Raw genomic sequence first — 18,445 nt, forward strand, 5'->3', positions numbered from 1 at the left:
AATCTTAGTATGCGTAGATATTTTAGTTATTCTGATTTATTAGCACTAATACCCTGCATTTTCTTTTTCTCTAGGCATTGGTTGTCCTGTTCCTCGAATTCCAGCTGAGGCTAATCCTTTAGCAGATCACGTCTCTGCCACCCGAATTTTGTGTGGAGCCCTTGTCTTTCCTACTATTGCGACAATAGTTGGTAAACTGATGTTCAGTAGTGTTAACTCTAATTTACAAAGGACAATCTTGGTAAGATGGTTTTAATATTACTTTTTTTTCAAGTGACTATACAAAAGAGAATGAACTGTATATTTGTTCAGAAAAAACCCCAATGGGACTATATAAATATTCATTTTGCGGCTCCTGTGCCTTAAGGTTCTATTTGATCCCTACTTGTTATCCAATAGCAAGAAAGAGAGGAGGATCCCTTACATTACTCCTGGCCTTCCGGAACAATGCTGTGGGTGATTTCTCTCCTAGAATAGGCATGAATTTTCCACCCGTCCCTCTTGCCAACAAGATTATGGTGAAGAGCTTCTGCTCTAGGGTCAGACTGCCTGATTCATATCCTATCACAGAAATTGCTTTGATGAAATCAAATTTCTTGACTTCTCGGTGCCTGTAAAATATAGATCTTATTGGTAGCTATATCAGGATTACTGGGAGGATTAAATGAGACAATTCATTTGAAGTGCTAGCACATAGTCAACCCTTGTGTTGATGTCATTATTATTCTCACTTCCCCTCTCTGATGGCAGCCTGCACATGTGTCCAGGCCTTCTCCCTGTTGTATCAGAATGGACATAGAGCTCAGTGGAGAGATTACTCAATAGGAGAACAGGGAAGGTGTCTCTTATAGGTGTAGTGTCTCCACCTGTCTCACCCCCTGGTAGAAAAAAAGAACTGTTTCTTTTGCATTCATCTGAATTAGCAGGATTGGCTGTGTCTTTTGTGATCTAAGTAAAATTATTTTTATTATTATGTTTCTCTAAATCTGCATTATAAAAAGCTAATTTTCCTTTTTGTTTTAGGGTGGAATTGCTTTTGTTGCCATAAAAGGAGCATTCAAGGTTTACTTCAAACAACAGCAATATTTACGTCAGGCACACCGCAAAATTCTAAATTATCCAGAGCAAGAAGAAGCATAAAACTGTGACTTTTAGTTGTTCTGCAGTCCTCTCATCCTTATGAATCTGTTGTGTTGTTCTGATTCCATCATTAATGCACAGTAGTGGAGACTTATGATAAGCTGCTGCTCATATTTTTAAGAAATATAATAAAGCACTTAGGGCAGGGGAAATCCTCTCAGTAATCACGGAACCTAAGGTTGTGATTTGTTTTCATAGTTTTGTATGTACTTCTTTTATGGCAGTCATCTGAACCATTATCTTAGCATGGTAAACCTGGGTTTTGTTCATATTTTCTCCGGATAGAAATGTAAAGATCAAACTGTGCAAATATTTAAAAATGCACATGCTGTTTTATTCAAATGCCTCTTTTGTACATGTTCATGTTCAGTGTTTTCATAGACTCAGCAACTCAATGAAGGTACTATGAGGATTTTTCTCACTGGCATAATTTGATTACGTGCTAAACAGGAGTATATGTTAATATGAGGAAATGTAAATTAGTTATAAAAAAAATAACAAACCAAAAATGTATGTAAACATTCAAATGATTATCTGAACAAATGCGATTTTGTTGTGTTTTTCTTAACCCATGTGACGTCCTCCAAAATGTGTAGGATAAAAATTCACAGGGCTTCCAAATCACTTTTTCACTATTAAATTTTATTTATATAATGTTGACATCTCATAGTTCATAATGTAATTTTGACTCATGCAGTCATAATTACTGTGTGTGTGTGTGTGTTTGTGTGTGTGTGTAAGAGCAGGAGAGAGTCATCAGGACCTTCAATCACTGGAGTAAGGTTTTTAAATCCATATTTCTAGAAATTAGAGCTGCCAGTTTCTAGTAGTTTGAGCACAGAGGAAGAGTTGCAAAAAAATCAATAAAGTTATTTTACTCTTCTCTTTCATTGATTCAGTTATTCAGGTATTTGTTGATCACCTCCTATTTGCCCAGGCATTATACAAAGTGCTGTGGGATACAGTGGTGAACACGACAGACTTGGTTCCTGCTTTTATGCAGTTTACCGTCTAGTTTCAACAGATAGAAAACCAGCAGTGAGTAAACCAAGGTGAGGCCTTGAGCTCTTTGTTTCTATACCAGTCAGTGAGGAGATAATTATGAAAACAAGAAGTCTTGAGTAAATATTGAGGTTTTTGGCTTAAGTCAATCTATTATTAAAACCAGTACTAATGTTTTTAGATTTTAATTGCTTGTCACATTGATGAGGCTAGCACCTTAATCACTGTTTAACTAGTTTTATGTTCATTTTTAAAAAGCAATTATTTATTTTAAGCCATTTTTAATAGTGGCCCTTTTAATGTTGTTCAGCGATCTGAATGGTCTCACAGTTATTTTCATTAATTAAAGTTAAATTTTTAAAAGATAGTTCCAAAAACCCTATTTATTTTCTTGTTCGCAGTGTCTAATGCATGACAATAAAACATTTCCCTTACTGATAAGTGGCCACTTCTCTTTAGGAGTGTAGCAAATATACATTGAGCTATGTTAGATTGCAATAATGTATGTTAACTTTAGTAATTTAAGACTGGTACCTTTCTATAGTATGAATGTCTTAATTCTGTTACAAAGTTTATGTGAATGGCTGTTGAACATTCAGAGTTGTAATTATTTGGGGAGGAAGGGAATATTTGACAGGAGCCTTATTAAGAACACTGCTACAGTTCTGAAGGGGAAATATAAAATCTATGATTATATATAAAAATAACTTAGATTATATAGCTGTAATTATAAAATATATTGGCTTTTCTTTAATTTCAATATAAAAAGACATAGTAGATATTTCCTGCATAATTTTGTTATATAGAACAGCTTTTAGGCAACCTTTAATAAAATTATACAAGCACACCATTCCCTAGTTACTACTTTGATGCCCAAGATGGGGGGAGTAGCTGCTTGCGTCTATTGGCATCAGGGCTCATGAGGCCCGGGGAAACCACTCTAATCCCTTGGGGGTAGCAGGGAGGGGTTTCTAGGGCTGTGGGGAAGGAATTGCAAGCGCCTGGGAACCAGATTGTCCTCTAGCCCTGGAATTGAACACTTTTAAATCCCAAAAACCTTAGCTCAGAAAGTACTGTGTACCAGTCTTTAGAAAGGGGGTCTGTACCACCATGAACAACAAGAGCATGGGCTAAAGTTGATGGACCTGGGTTCCAATCCTGATTCTGCTTTTAATAACTGGATGTATGACCTGACCAAGTGGCTTTCTCTCAGCTACAGTTTTCATCATCTCTGAAATGCAAGTAATACTTCTATTTCGGAAGACCATTTCTAGGATTAACTGAGAAATTACAGGAACAGAGGCACTTTAGGCTTGAGACAGCCCCTATAAAGCAGTAGCTGTTTCTTAATTGTTAGTCTGTTCGTGCTCTAGGAAAAGGAATGAAGAGGTAAGAGAATGGTGTTAGGGAACAGATTAAAGGGATGGTGTAGACTTTTGGGATGAGTGGGTATATTTTGTGTTCTCCAGTTTATTTTCACATTGCTTTACTGTGTTATTTCCATAAACTTTAATGTTTTAAACCTCTTTTATAAAATTCAGTGACAACTAGTAGAATTCTCTCCTTTGCAGAAGTTAACATCTCCAAAGTGGCTGAAAATATTGTTCATCATTACATGATTATCAAATGACTGTGAAGAATATAAAATTAAACTTAGTGACTTAATTAGTCACTGCCTTGCTAACTGTGCTGTAATTTTTTTAAACGTCTTGTTTTTAATATAGCAAACTATCTCAGTACTGGCTGGATTAGGTTAAATAAAGAATTTTTATGTTCTCTAGGTGTACTTTGTCTGTTGAACAACTCCCAAAACATCATTTGTTTTTTTAAATCCTAGTTATCAAGATACTAGTGAGATTTTTCTTTTAGTAAAACTCTGACATTTTAAAAAAACTAAAGAGGAATTGTCTTAATACAAGCAGGGTGGCCTAAATTCCAACTACATTCTGATTTTTTAAATGTATACCCCCTCAGCCACTTGGACTATGACTAGATAACCACACACAAGATCTGTGGGTGGTCTCATGCTATAGGGTATCTTAAAGTATATTCACATGGGTTAGGAACACATTAAAAAAGTTGCTTCCTCTGAGATACAAAGAATTTAAGTTTCTGAAGATTAGAATCTTCTAGAATGAGTACATCAAATAAAGACCCATCCGTGGGGATTGTATTTTTTCTAGTTTATTTCATTACCCCCATCTGAGAGACTAGCAGAGGAGAAGTGGCATAGAGTCAGAGTATCCTAGATGAATATTCTAATATTTATAGGGCAAGTTACTTTATCTCTCAGACCCTTAGTTTCCTCATCAATAAAATGATTATAAAACCTATCTCCCTGGTTGTTATGAGAATTAAGTGAGGAAACATTCTACAACAGTTTGATATACAGAAAACTAAATCTGTGCCAATTTAAGTAGACGTTTGTTTGCCCATAGCCTTCCTTTGGTCCCCTGGGATCTCAGGGTTGCCTCTTCTCTGCTACCTGCCACCCCATACACCCACGAGAAATGGTAGAGCAATAAAATGTCTTATTTAACTGTCTTCCTGGAACAAAGATTCTGAGCAAAGGGAAGAGAAAGTTTGCAGCTGAATGGCTGTAGAAGCTTTGGACATGCAACAGAGGTTAGGCTATCATTCTGGTCAATCTGTGCAGATTAAGCCTTTTACTGATAACCTCCTGCTAAGGTTACTATATGTCAGCAATATATACTATACTTCACCAGGTGTTTGTTGAGCACCTGTATGAGCCAGACACTGCCAAGTCCTGAAGTAAAATGGGGAATAAGCCTGCTCTGAAATATTTATTCTTAAAAGTACACTTTAAGATTAAACTGTGAAATACTTTGAACCCTTAGAAGATGTGCCCTGTTTAAATATGGACTCTCTAGTTTAAAATTGGCAAGAAACAATCTATAACAGGAACTAAGAAGTTGTTCATGATCTTTTTTTAAATTTTATTATGTTAGTCACCATACAATACATCATTGGTTTTTGATGTGGTGATCCATGATCCATTGTTTTCGTATAACACCCAGTGCCCCATGCAGTACGTGCCCTCCTTAATACCCATCACCAGGCTAACCAATCCCCCCCCCAACCTCCCCTCTAGAACCCTGTTTGTTTCTCAGAGTCCATAGTCTCTCATGGTTCATCTCTCTCTCCAATTCCCCCCACCTTATTTTTCCCTTCCTTCTCCTAATGTCCTCCATGTTATTCCTTATGTTCCACAAATAAGTGAAACCATATGATAATTGACTTTCTCTGCTTGACTTATTTCACTTAGCATAATCTCCTCCAATCCCATCCATGTTGATGTAAAAGTTGGGTATTCATCTTGTCTGGTGGCTGAGTAATATTCCATTGTATATATGGACCACATCTTCTTTACCCATTCACCTGTTGAAGGGCATCTCGGCTCTTTCCACAGTTTGGCTATTGCGGACATTGCTGCTATGAACATTGGGGTGCATATGGCCCTTCTTTTCACTATATCTGTGTTTTTGGGGTAAATACCGGAAGTGCAATTGCTAGGTCATAGGGTAGCTCTATTTTTAAATTTTTGAGGAACCTCCACACTGTTTTCCAAAGTGGCTGTACCAACTTGCATTCCCACCAACAGTGTAAGAGGGTTCCCCTTTCTCCACAACCTCTCCAACATTTGTTGTTTCTTTCCCTGTCCATTTTTGCCATTCTAACTGGTGTAAGGTGGTATCTCAGTGTGGTTTTGATTTGGATTTCCCTGATGGCTAATGATGATGAACATTTTTTCATGTGTCTGTTAGCCATTTGTATGTCTTCTTCAGAGAAGTGTCTTTTCATATCTTCTGCCCACTTTTTGACTTGATTATTTGTTTTTTGGGTGTTGAGTTTGAGAAGTTCTTTATAGATCTTGGATACCAGCTATTCATTATCTTTTAGTAATACACATTTATCAGTGTATTTATCAATTCAGATAATTGTACACCAAAAATAAGACCTGCAAAAGTACATAATTTTTAAGTATAAGTCAATGAAGTTTTGCAAAATGATCACATATGTCATTATCAGTAAGGGTCCATTCAGGAGATACAAATTAGCTATTTGAACAAGAAAAATAAAAGACATTGTTAGCTGGTAGGAAGTAAATGATAAAAGGAGAAGACTTTAACGAAAAGTAGGGGCAAAAAAGCAGCTACTCCTAGGCTGAAGGAGGGTAGACCTTAAGGGAACTAAGACTTAAAGGTCTCTTTCCCTAAAAGGCTGAGATTCAGACACTTTTGAAAAGGGTGCAGCTAGCATAGCACTTGTGTCAAGGGGTGGTAGAGAAATTTGCCAGAGGGCAGGCTGGAGCTGGTGTGTAGAAGCTGAGCTGGTGGGGAGAGAGAGGCCTGAGGATGCAATTAGACATGTGTCTAGGCTGCTGAGCTCCAATGCTTAAAAGGTCATAATGGAGGCTAGAATCTGGAAGGAAGGTGTCTTCCTGACACAATAGCCTTGTGGTGTCACTCCTGTGCCTTCTGTTGAAAAAGCCTAATGTTCCAAAGGAAAAATGTTTACAGGATCCAGTTCAGTGTCACAAAGTTGGACAAAGAAGGGTGGATTTACAACTGAGACAGTAAGTTGGCAATGTAAACAGCGCCCCTCTTTGTGACCCCTCCTAATAATCTCTAATACCCCACCCCACCCCTACCACAAGGAAACCTAACCCTAATATACTGATTCACAGGAAGGGCCCTTAGTGACTTAATAGCATAACATCCAGGATGATAAATGGGCCATTTTCATATATTTGAGTTAGGGTATAAATTGGTATGGAAGGCAATCAGTATCTATTAAGATTACAAATGCATGTACCCATTGACCCAGCAGTTCCAGTCCCAGGAATTTATCTTAAGATATACTTACACTTAAGTACAGCAACATATCTATAAACTTACTTGTTGTCACAGTATATTGGAATCAAATGTCTAAGTATGGATTTGGTTAAATAAATTGTGGTACATCCATAACAGAAAACTATAAGCTATAAAAAAAAGAATGAAGCTGTTTACGTACTGATGTGAAAATATTTCTAATGTATATTATTTAAAAAAAAAAAAAAACCCTCAAGATGTAGAACAGTGCTTATAGCATGTTACCACTAGTGGAAAATAGGGGATGGGAAAATTAAATAAACATTTGTTTATGCCTTTAAAAAAAAAATCTTTGGAAGGACACATAAAACTAGTTGTCTTGCAGGAGGTTTGAGAACTGGGAGGATGCAGGTTGGTATAGGAGGGATACTCTTTATTGTTACCTTTTATACTTTTCTCCTAACTATGTAGATACATTATTTTTAAAGTAAGCAAGAATTAAATTTCCCCACTGAGGACAGTACTGAAAATCAAAGGGGAATTTGTTTCTTTTGAAGATAGCAATATTTGAATTATATGACAATACATTCTCCTTTCTAAAGACTGATGTGATTGCCTTTTGAGAAATAATTTTGCATCTCCCTCAAGTGGATCTTCCAGTAGTTATTCAATAAATGCTATTGAACTGATTTTGCTTCCCATAAGATTAGTTTTTGACATACCATTTTACAACTAGTTTTGCCCAGCAATGTACACAATGAGTGGGTTTTGAGACAATGCTATCCAACCCATAAAAATGGATATTAGGACTTATCAAAGCAGGGAAATAACATATCTTAAAGGTTTATTACTTATTCATGTATTTATGCATTCATTCATTCATTTGTTGAGTCAACATTTCTTGAGAACTTAGTATATCTGATAGTATGCTAGGCACAAAAATTCAGAATTCATAATACTAATAATTTATAATATCCAATTATTTATTGCATGCTTACTATATGCCAGGTACTCATCCAGATATGACTATTAACTCATTTAATCCTCTTAACAACCCACACATAGTTTTTATATTATAAGTTACAGTACACTACAAATGAGGCAACTGAGGCACCCTGTTTTGGGTTTTTTTAAGTAAATTACCCAGGGTTACATTTCCTCTACCCTCATAGAACTCACACTTTAGTAGAGAGGACAGGAAGGAAAACATAAATCCCAATACAGCGTGAAAAGTGGTTGTTTTTTTTTAAAGTGTAATGACAGAAGAGGTACAGAGGTGGCAAGGGAGTAGAGCTTCTTAAAGGTGGATCTTGGAAGACAAATATGAACCTGACAGGTGGGAAGAAAGAGGCATAGACAGTGTCTTGAGGAAAATTCTGAAAAAGTAGAGAGTGCTATTGATGTACTAGCATCATATACTCAAATATATTGAAAGAGGGGAACCTTTAAACCTGAAGGTACTGTCATATAAATGAACAAAACACTGGAAAAACTAGCAGTTCTAAAATAGACCCAAAAATAAATGGGTATTTTGTATATGAAAAAGGTAGCATTTAAATCAGTGAAAATGAAGATGGCTAATCAGGATATAGTCTTGGAGCAATTAGTAGCCACCTGGAAATTCCCTTTACCAAAATAAACTTCAGATGGAACAAAAATTTAAGCATGAAAATCTTAACCATTTAAACACAACAAATGGGAGAAAATATTTTTTCTATCTGAGACACATATCTGATAAAGGACTTGTATCCAAAATACACAGATAACTCTTAAAACTCAATGATTAAAAAAAAAAAAATGGGTAAAAGATCTGAACATACCTCTCACTAAAAAAGACCTACAGATGACAAAATAAAAAAAAATATATGAAAAGATGCTCAACAGCATATATCATTAGGGAATTGCAAATTAAAATAGCAATGAGATATCACTACACAGCTTTAGATTGGCTAAAACCCCAAATCCTGACAATTATCAAATGCTGGTAAATAATGTAGAATGAGAGGAACTTTCATTTATTCTGGTAGAAATGCAAAATGATACAGTCACTTGGGAGGTTAGGTAGTTTCTTAAAAAGCTCAACAGTCTTCCCATGTCCTCCAACAGTCACAGTCACAGATGTTTATCCAAGTGAACTGAAAACTTAGGTTCATACAAAAACCTTCATACAAGTGTTTATAGCAGCTTATTCATATTTGTCAAAAAATAGAAGCAGCCAAGATGTCCTTCAAATTTAATGGATAAACTGTGGTATATCCATACAGTGGATTATTATTCAGCAAGGAAAGAAAAATGAGCTATAAAGCCACAAAAAAGACATGGAGGAAAGCTAAATGCATATTGCTACTTAAAAAAACCGGTCTTGATAAGCTGTATGAGTTCAACTATATAGCATTCTGGAAAAGACAAAACTACAGAAACAAAATTTAAAAATCATTTGTTTACCAGGGGTTGGAGCAGGAAGTAGAGGATAAGGATAATAAATATGTGAAGTACAGGAATTTTAGGGCAGTGAAAATATGCTATATAATAATGGAAATTAACATATTAATTATGTTAATGGTAAATACATGACATTATGCATTTGTCAAAATCCGTAGAATTGTGTAACACAAAGAATTAACCTTAATGTAAACTGCAGATTTTAGTTAACAATTATGTATCAATATTGTTTCATTCACTGTAACAAATGTAACAAACTAATGTAAGCTCTTAATGATAAGGGAAACTGTGGGGGGGCGAAACTGTTTTGTACTATCTGCTCAATTTTTCTGTAAATCTAAAACTGTTCTTTAAAAATAAAATCTCTTAATATAAAAAATTTTAATACTACATGAAAACAGAATTGTATTTTTTTAATTGTATTTTTTTTAAGATTTTTCTTTTCAGGTAATCTCTACTCCCAATATGGGACTAAAACCCACAACCCAAATCACATGCTCCACTGACTGAGCCAATCAGGCACCCCCAAAATTGTATTTTTTATAAGGTCACAGCATAAAAAATTTTAAGAAATCGTAAGGCACATGAAAAGATGATCAACATCACTAACCATCAGGGAAATGGAAATCAAAACCACAATGAAATATCACCTCTCACCCATGAGAATGGCTATTATCAAAAAGTCAAGAAATAGGGCACCTGGGTGGCTCAATTATTAAGCATCTGCCTTCGGCTCAGGTCATGACCCCAGGGTCCTGGGATCGAGCCCCACATCGGGCTCCCTGCTCAGCAGGGAGCCTGCTTCTCCTTCTCCCTCTGTCTACCGCTCTGCCTACTTGTGCTTTCTCTCTGTCAAATAAATAAATTAAATCTTTAAAAAAAAAAAAAGTCAAGAAATACCATTTATTTTTTATTTTTATTTTTTTAAAGATTTTATTTCTTCGTTTATCAGAGAGAGAGCACAAGCAGGGGGAGCAGCAGGCAGAGGGGGAAGCAAGCTCCCTGACAAGCAAGGAGCCCAATGTGGGACTGGATCCTAGGACCCTGGGATCATGACCTGAGCCGAAGGCAGACACTTAACCAACTGAGCCACCCAGGTGTCCCAAGAAATACCATTTATGATAAAAACCCTCAAAAAAGTACCTTTAGATAGAACATACCTCAACATAATAAAGGTCAAATATGAAAAACCCACAGCTAACATCATACTCAATGGGGAAAAACTGAGAGCTTTCCCCTAAGATCAGGAACAAGACAAGGATGTCCAGGGGCGCCTGGGTGGCTCAGTCACTGAGCGTCTGCCTTCAGCTCAGGTCATGATCCCAGGGTCCTGGGATCGAGCCGTGCGTTGGGCTCCCTGCTCCGCAGGAAACCTGCTTCTCCCTCTCCCACTCCCCCTGCTTGTGTTCCCTCTCTTGCTGTGTCTCTCTCTCTCAGATAAATAAATAAAATCTTTAAAAAAAAAGACAAGGATGTCCACTCTTACCATTTTTATTCAATGTAGTACTGGAGTCCTAGCCAAAGCAATCAGACAAGAAAAAGAAATAAACAGCATCCAAATTGGTAAGGAAGAAGTAAAACTTTCATTATTTGCAGATAACATGCTACTATAGATGGAAAACCCTAAAAATTCCACCAAAAAAACTACTAGAAATGATAAATGGATCAGCAAGTTTGCAGGATACAAAATCAAATCCATTGCATTTCTTTTTTTTTTTTTTTAAGATTTTATTTATTTTTGCGAGAGAGAGAGAGAGGTTGAGAGGAGGTGGGGGGCATAAGTGGGGGGGTAGGGGGAGAAGAAGACTCCCCAACTGAGCAGGGAGCCCTACACGGAACTCGATCCCAGGACCCTGGAATCATGACCTGAGCCGAAGGCAGACACCTAACCGACTGAGCCACCCAGGCACCCAAATCCATTGCATTTCTGTACACTAATAATGAAGTAGCAGAAAGAGAAATTAAGAGAATAGTCCCATTTACAATTGCACCAAAAATAATAAAATACCTAGGATTAACTTAATGAAAGAGGTGAAAGACCTGTACTTTGAAAACTATAAAACACCAATGAAAGAAATTAAAGATGACACAAATGGAAAGATATTCTATGTTCATGGATTGGAAGAACAAATACTGTTAAAATGTCTATACTATCCAAAGCAATCTATAGATTCAATGCAATCCCTATCAAAATACAAACATCATTTTCCACAGAATTAGAACAAATAATCCTAAAATTTGAATGGAACCATAAAAGACCCCAAATAGCCAAAGAAATCTTGAAAAAGAATAAAACTAGAGGTATCACAATCCCAGATTTCAAGATGTACTACAAAGCTAAAGTAATCAAAACAGTATGGCACTGGCACACAAATAGACACAGATCAATAGAACAAACAGAGAGCCCAGAAATAAACCCCTAATTATATGGTCAATTAATCTTCAACAAAGGAGGCAAGAATATGCAATGAGGAAAAGACAGTCTCTTCAACAAATGGTGTTGGGAAAACTGGATAGCCACATGCAAAAGAATGAAACTGGACCACTTTCTTACACCATACCCCAAAATGGATTAAGGACCTAAATGTGAGACTTGAAACCATACCCCAAAATGGACTAAGGACTTAAATATGAGACCATACAAAATCCTAGAAGAGAACATAGGCAGTAATTGCTCTGACATCCACTTTAGCAGATATGTCTAGATATGTCTCTTGAGGCAAGGGAAACAAAAGCAAAAATAAACTATTGGGACCACATGAAAATATAAAGCTTCTGCACAGCAAAGGAAACAATCAACAAAACTAAAAGGCAACCTACTGAATGGGAGAAGATATTTGCAAATGACATATCCAATAAAGGGTTAGTATCCAAAATATTTAAGAACTTACACAACTCAACATACACACAAAAAACAAATAATCCAATTTAAAAATGGGCAGAAGACCTGAGCTGACATTTCTCCAAAGACGACATACAGATGACAAACAGGTACATGCAAAAGTGTTCAACATCACTCATCATCAGGAAAATGCAAATCAAAACCACAATGAGATATCACCTCACAACCTATCAGAATGGCTAAAATCAAAACACTACACCTGAAACTAATATTACACTGTATGTTAACTAAAATTTGAATAAAACTTTTTAAAAAATAACAATAAAACACAAGAGACAACAAGTGTTGGTGAGGATCTGGAGAAAAAGGAACCCTCGTGCACTGTTGATGGGAATGCAAAGTGATGTAGCCACTGTGAAAAACAGTATGAAGATTCCTCAACAAATTAAAAATAGAATTACCATATGATCCAGTAATTCCACTACCCGGTATTTACCCAAGGAGGGACGCCTGAGTAGGGCTCAGATGGTTGGGCATCTGCCTTCGGCTCAGGTCATGATTCCAGGGTCCTGGGATCAAGTGCCGCATCGGGCTCCCTGCTAGGTGGGGAGCCTACTTCTCTCCCTTTGCCTCTGCCTCTGCCTCTGTCTCTCTCTCTCTCTCTCTCTCTCTGACTCTCATGAATAAATAAATAAAACATTAAAAAAAAAAAAGAAAGAAAACACTAATTCAAAAGGATACATGCACTCCTAATGTTCATAGCAGCATTATTTACAATAGCCAAATTATGGGAGCAGCACAAGTGTCCATCAATAGATGACTGAATAAAGAGGTGATATATATCTACAATGGAATATTATTCAGTCATAAAAAAGAATGAGGTCTTGCCATTTGCAACAATATTGATGGAGCTAGAGAGTATAATGCTAAGTGAAATAAGTCAGAGAAAGACAAATACCATATGATTTCATTCATATGTGAAATTTAAGACAGAATACAAGCAAACAAAGAAAAAAAAAGACAAACCAGGAAACAGACTCTTTACAGAGAACAAACTGATGGTTATCAGAGGAGAGGGGGGTGGAGGGATGGGTGAAATAGGTGACAGGGATGAAGAGAACACTGAGTAATGTACATAATTGTTGAATCACTATATTGTACACCTGAAATTAATATAACACTGTATGTTAACTATACTGGAATTAAAATAAATTTTAAAATAAGCTATATTTGCAGATAATTCAGCAAAATCAAGTTTGGCGAGAATGACTGCATTCTTATCAGGAGATTTTTAAAAAGACAAGAAATAGGGGGGCACCTGGGTGGCTCTGTCGGTTAAGCATCTGCCTTCAGCTCAGGTCATGATCCCAGAGTCCTGGGATCAAGCCCCATGTTGGGCTTCCTACTTAGCCCAGAGTCTCCTCTTTCCTCTCCCTCTGCCCCTCCTCCCCACTCATGTTCTCTCTCTCTCTCTCAAATAAATAAAATCTTTAAAAATAAATAAATAAATGATAAAAAGACAAGAAATATGGGCACCTGGATGGCTTAGTCAGTTAAGCATCCAACTCCTGATTTTCAGCTCAGGTCATGATCTCAGGGTTGTGAGATTGAGCCCTGCGTTGGGCTCCACACTGAGCATGCAGCCTGTTTGGGATTCTCTCTCTCCCTCCCCACCCCTAAAAAAAAAAAAAAAAAAGACAAGAAATAACAAGTGTTGATAAGGATGTAGAGAAAAGGGAACCCTTGTGCACTATTGGTGGGAATGTGAATTGGTGAAGCAACTACGGAAAATAGTATGAAGAGTCCTCAAAACATTAAAAATAGAACTACAATACAATCCAGCAATTCCACTTCTAAGTATTTATCCTAACAAATGAAAGCACTAATTGGAAAAGACACATGCACCCCTATGTCCATTGCAGCATTATTTACAATAGCTAAGATATGGAAGCAAACTAAGTGTCCATAAATAAATGAATGGATAAAAAAATGTACACACATATACACCGGAATATTACTAGGCATAAGAAAGAATAAAATCTTGCCCTTTGCAACAACATGAATAGACCTAGAAGGTATTATGCTTAGTGAAATAAGCAGAGAAAGACAAATATCATATGACTTCACTTTTATGTGGAATCTAAAACAGAAAGCAAAGAATGAACAAAACAGAAAGAGACTCATAAATACAGAAATCAATCTGATGGGTGCCAGAAGGGTAGAGGAATGGGTAAGGTACAGCACAGGGAATATAATCAATAATATTGTCACAGATTTGTATGGTGTCAGATGGTAACTAGAATTATTGTGGTGACCATTTCACAATATATAAAACTATTAAATCACTATGTTGTACACCTGAAACTAATATAATATTGTATGTCACTTATTCTTCAATAAAAACAAAACTACCAAACATCAAAGAACAAAAAGGGGCACCTGGGTTGTTTAGTCGGTTGAACATCCAACTCTTGGTTTCAGCTCAGATCATGGTCTTGGGGTCATGAGACTGAGCCTTGAGTTGGGCTCCGAGCTCAGCATGGAGTCAACTTAAGATTCTCTCTCCCTCTCCCTCTGCCCCTCCCCCACCTCTCTAAACTAAACAAATAAATCTTAAAAAAATAAATAAAAGATGGGGCGCCTGGGTGGCTCAGTTGGTTAAGCGACTGCCTTCGGCTCAGGTCATGATCCTGGAGTCCCGGGATCGAGTCCCGCATCGGGCTCCCTGCTCGGCAGGGAGTCTGCTTCTCCCTCTGACCTTCCTCCCTCTCATGGTCTCTGTCTCTCATTCTCTCTCTCTCAAATAAATAAATAAAATCTTTAAAAAAAAAAAAAAAAGGAGATCCTGTCATTTCCAACAACATGAATGAACCTGGATGACAAAAAAAAAAAAAAAAAAAGATTGTATGTTAACTATGTTGGAATTAAAATTAAAAACAAAAAAATTGTAAAAATAAAAGACTGAAAACTCTAAGCTACATTAAACACTGCATAAAATAACATTAAGTTGAATGCAAAAAGGAGAAAAAAACCACAATTCATTATACAAAATGAATTTCCTTTACATATACAAGTCTCTTTAAATCAATAAACAAGGGCACCTGGGTAGCTCAATTGGTTAAGTGTCAGGCTCATGATTTCAGCTCAGGTCATGATCTCATGTGTCATGAGATGGAGCCCTGCATTGAGCTCTGCACTCAGCAGGGAGTCTGCTTGAGATTCTCTCTCTTCCCTGCCCTTGCCCCCTACTCACTCGCTCTCTCAAATAAATAAATCTTTAAAAAATAATAATAAAAATAGGGGCGGCACCTGGATGGCTTAGTTGGTTAAGCTTCTGCCTTTGGCTCAGGTCATGATCTTGGGGTCCTGCGATGGAGCCCCACATTGGGCTCTCTGCTCAGTGGGGAGTCTGCTTCTCCCTCTCACTCTCCCTCTGTGCTGTCTCTCAAATAAATAAATAAAAATCTTTATTTAAAAAAAGGAATAATAATAATTAATTAATAAACAAAGGACTAATTTTTTTTTGAGAGAGAAAGCAAGGAGGGGTAGAGGGAGAGTGAGTGAGTGAGAAAGACTCTTTTGTTTTTAAAGATTTATTTATATATTTATTTGAGAGAGGGCAGGGGAGAGAGAAAGGGAGAGAAGCAGACTCCTTGCTGAGCACAGAGCCTGATGCAGGGTTCCCAGGGTCCCAGGACCCTGGGATCATGACCTGAGCTGAAATCAAGAGTCACCTCTTGAGGACTGAGCCACCCAGGTGCCCCTTTCCAATTTTTTAAAATAGTCAAAAGATGTAATAAGTTTACAAAAAAATGTGCCACTGAAAAATTTGAAAATATGTTTAGCCTAATTCATAAGAAATATCCAAATTAAAATTTTAATGAGATAACTATGTTTCACCTGTCATCTTAGCAAATAGTAAGAATTATTGAGCACCTGCTCTGTGCTAAGTGGTATTCAAATTCCTTTAGGTGTATTAGCCCATTTAAATTCACAACATGAGTCATTTCAAAGTCTTTTTTTTTTTTTTTTTTTAGACTTATTCATCCATTTGTCAGAGAGAAAGAGAGAGAGCGCACGAACAGGGGAAACAGCAGGGAGAGGGAGAAGCTGAGCAAGGAGGAGCCCGATGTGGGACTCAATCCCATGACTCCAGGATCATGACCTGAGCCAAAGGCAGATGCCCAACCGACTGAGCCACCCAGGGATCCCTCAAAAGTCTTGTTATCCAAGATATTATGCTTAGTGAAATAAACAGAGAAAGATGTAGGATGTAAGGAAACAGGGACTCTCTTATAATTGCCTTCAATTATAAGATGCCTTCAATTCAACATCTCACATCCAGTAAATGACCCCTTCATACTTTCTTCTCTCTCTTCAAACCTCTACCACCTCCTTCCCCATCTCTACTCTCAACTGATGATCTTGCTTCTTGCCTCCTGCTTCACTGAGAAATTAGAAGCAGTCAGGAGAAAACCCAAAAACTCCTCCAAATCCCTCACCACGGACATCTATATCTATATTCATCAACACTCATCCATACATAGTACATATTTACACATGACTACACTATACACTCATCCATATGTAGTATAATCTACCTTTCCTCTTCTTACATTGGACCAGCTCTCAGTGTTCCTCTCCAAGGCCATCTGTATAAGAAATGTTTCCCTTTTTGATGAAACATTAACACACACACACATACATCTTCCATCTTGAAAAAAAGACCCACTCCCCTTCTAGATACTGTCACTTCTCTACTTTCCTTACAGCAACGCTCTTGGACACTTGGAGCTATCTGGCTCTTCTTACTCTGATGCCATGTAAACAACGTCTTAACTCTCTCTCCTCCCATTCTCTTTTTAAATTTTTTTATTGATATACAGTTTGTATAACAAAATTTGTCATTTAAATGTGTACAATTCAGGGGTTTATACTGAAGCATATAGTATTTTCATGGAGTTCTGCAACCACTACCACTATCTAATTCCAGAACATTTCCATTACACCCTAAAAATCCCTGTACTTAATAGCAGTCAGTCCCAAATTTCCCCTGCTCCAGTCCCTGGAAACCATTAATATACCTTCTGTCTGGAATTGCCTATTCTGGACATTTCATTTAAATGCAGTTATATAATATATGGACATTTGTGTCTGGCTTCTGTCACTTAGAATGTTTTCATGGTTCATCTATGTCATAGCATGTTTCAGTACTTCATTCCTTTTTATGGCTGAATAATATATCCTACTGTATGAATATACTGCATTTTGTTTATCCCTTCATCCATTGATAGACATTTGGTCCCTTTCTTGAGCTTACTCCAATCATGCTTTTACTCCCCACAACCCATACTTCACGAAAACTACTCTAATTAAGGTCATGGGTTACCTCATCACTAAATCTAATGGTCAGTTCTTAGGCTTCACCTTACTTAATTTACATGAAGTATTTGACAAAGTTATAGCTTCGTTCCTCAAACAGTTTCTCCATTTGGCTTTTGGAGTGCCACACTCCTGATTTTCCTCTCACCTCATTGGCTGCTCATTTCCAGGCTCTTTTGTTGAACCATCTTTATCTTTCCAACCTCTAAGTGTTGAAGAGCCCCAGGGTAGGGTCCTAGGACTTCTCTGTTTAAGTGAACTCATCCAGATTCCTGACCATCTATAATTGGTCACCTATAATTTGATAATAATTCCCAAGTTCATATCTCCAGCCCAAATTGTTTCATTAAATTCCCAACTTAAGTATTTCCTATTCAACATCTGCATATATATATGAATGGACATCTCACATTTATCCCAAGCTGTGTGGAGAATCTGTGGAGGGTGAGATGCTACATGGAGAGGGGATGGGGGAGAACAAGGAGCACAGAGGTGGCAGACATGTGAGTTTGGGAGCCATTCTGGAAATGGATCTTCCAGCCCTGCCTGCCCCAACCAGTCCCCGTTAATGCCATACGGATCAGAGGCAATATACATGGCTGGCTATTCCTGAATTCCTGACACACAAAATTGCCAACAAAATAAAAGCGTCATTTTTTTATGCAGCAATAAATGAGACACAGAGTGACAGCCATTGGTCACTGATGCGAGGCATCTTAGGAGGTGGACCTCAAGTATTTCTGGTTCCATTGTTAAGGCCATGTCTGTGGTGAAGAAGGCACGAGGGCCCCTCGGCTGAGGC

General features: G+C 37.3%; 1 protein-coding gene across 1 annotated transcript in view; it reads left to right on the plus strand.

Annotated features, from left to right (window-relative positions):
* MARCHF5 (membrane associated ring-CH-type finger 5) overlaps positions 1–3,918 on the plus strand; it is a 49,913-nt gene extending 45,995 nt beyond the window's left edge. The window contains exons 5-6 of the mRNA XM_045878422.3: positions 75–241; positions 1,024–3,918. Of these exons, the coding sequence (XP_045734378.1) occupies positions 75–241; positions 1,024–1,140 (284 nt within the window). The 3' untranslated portion in view covers positions 1,141–3,918. The remainder of the gene's footprint in view (positions 1–74; positions 242–1,023) is intronic.
* Positions 3,919–18,445: the final 14,527 nt, after the last annotated feature.

The sequence above is a fragment of the Mirounga angustirostris genome, unplaced genomic scaffold, assembly GCF_029215605.1.
Source record: "Mirounga angustirostris isolate CCGP_5_RB_7025 unplaced genomic scaffold, mMirAng1.0.hap1 SCAF_6, whole genome shotgun sequence".
Lineage (NCBI taxonomy): Eukaryota > Metazoa > Chordata > Mammalia > Carnivora > Phocidae > Mirounga > Mirounga angustirostris.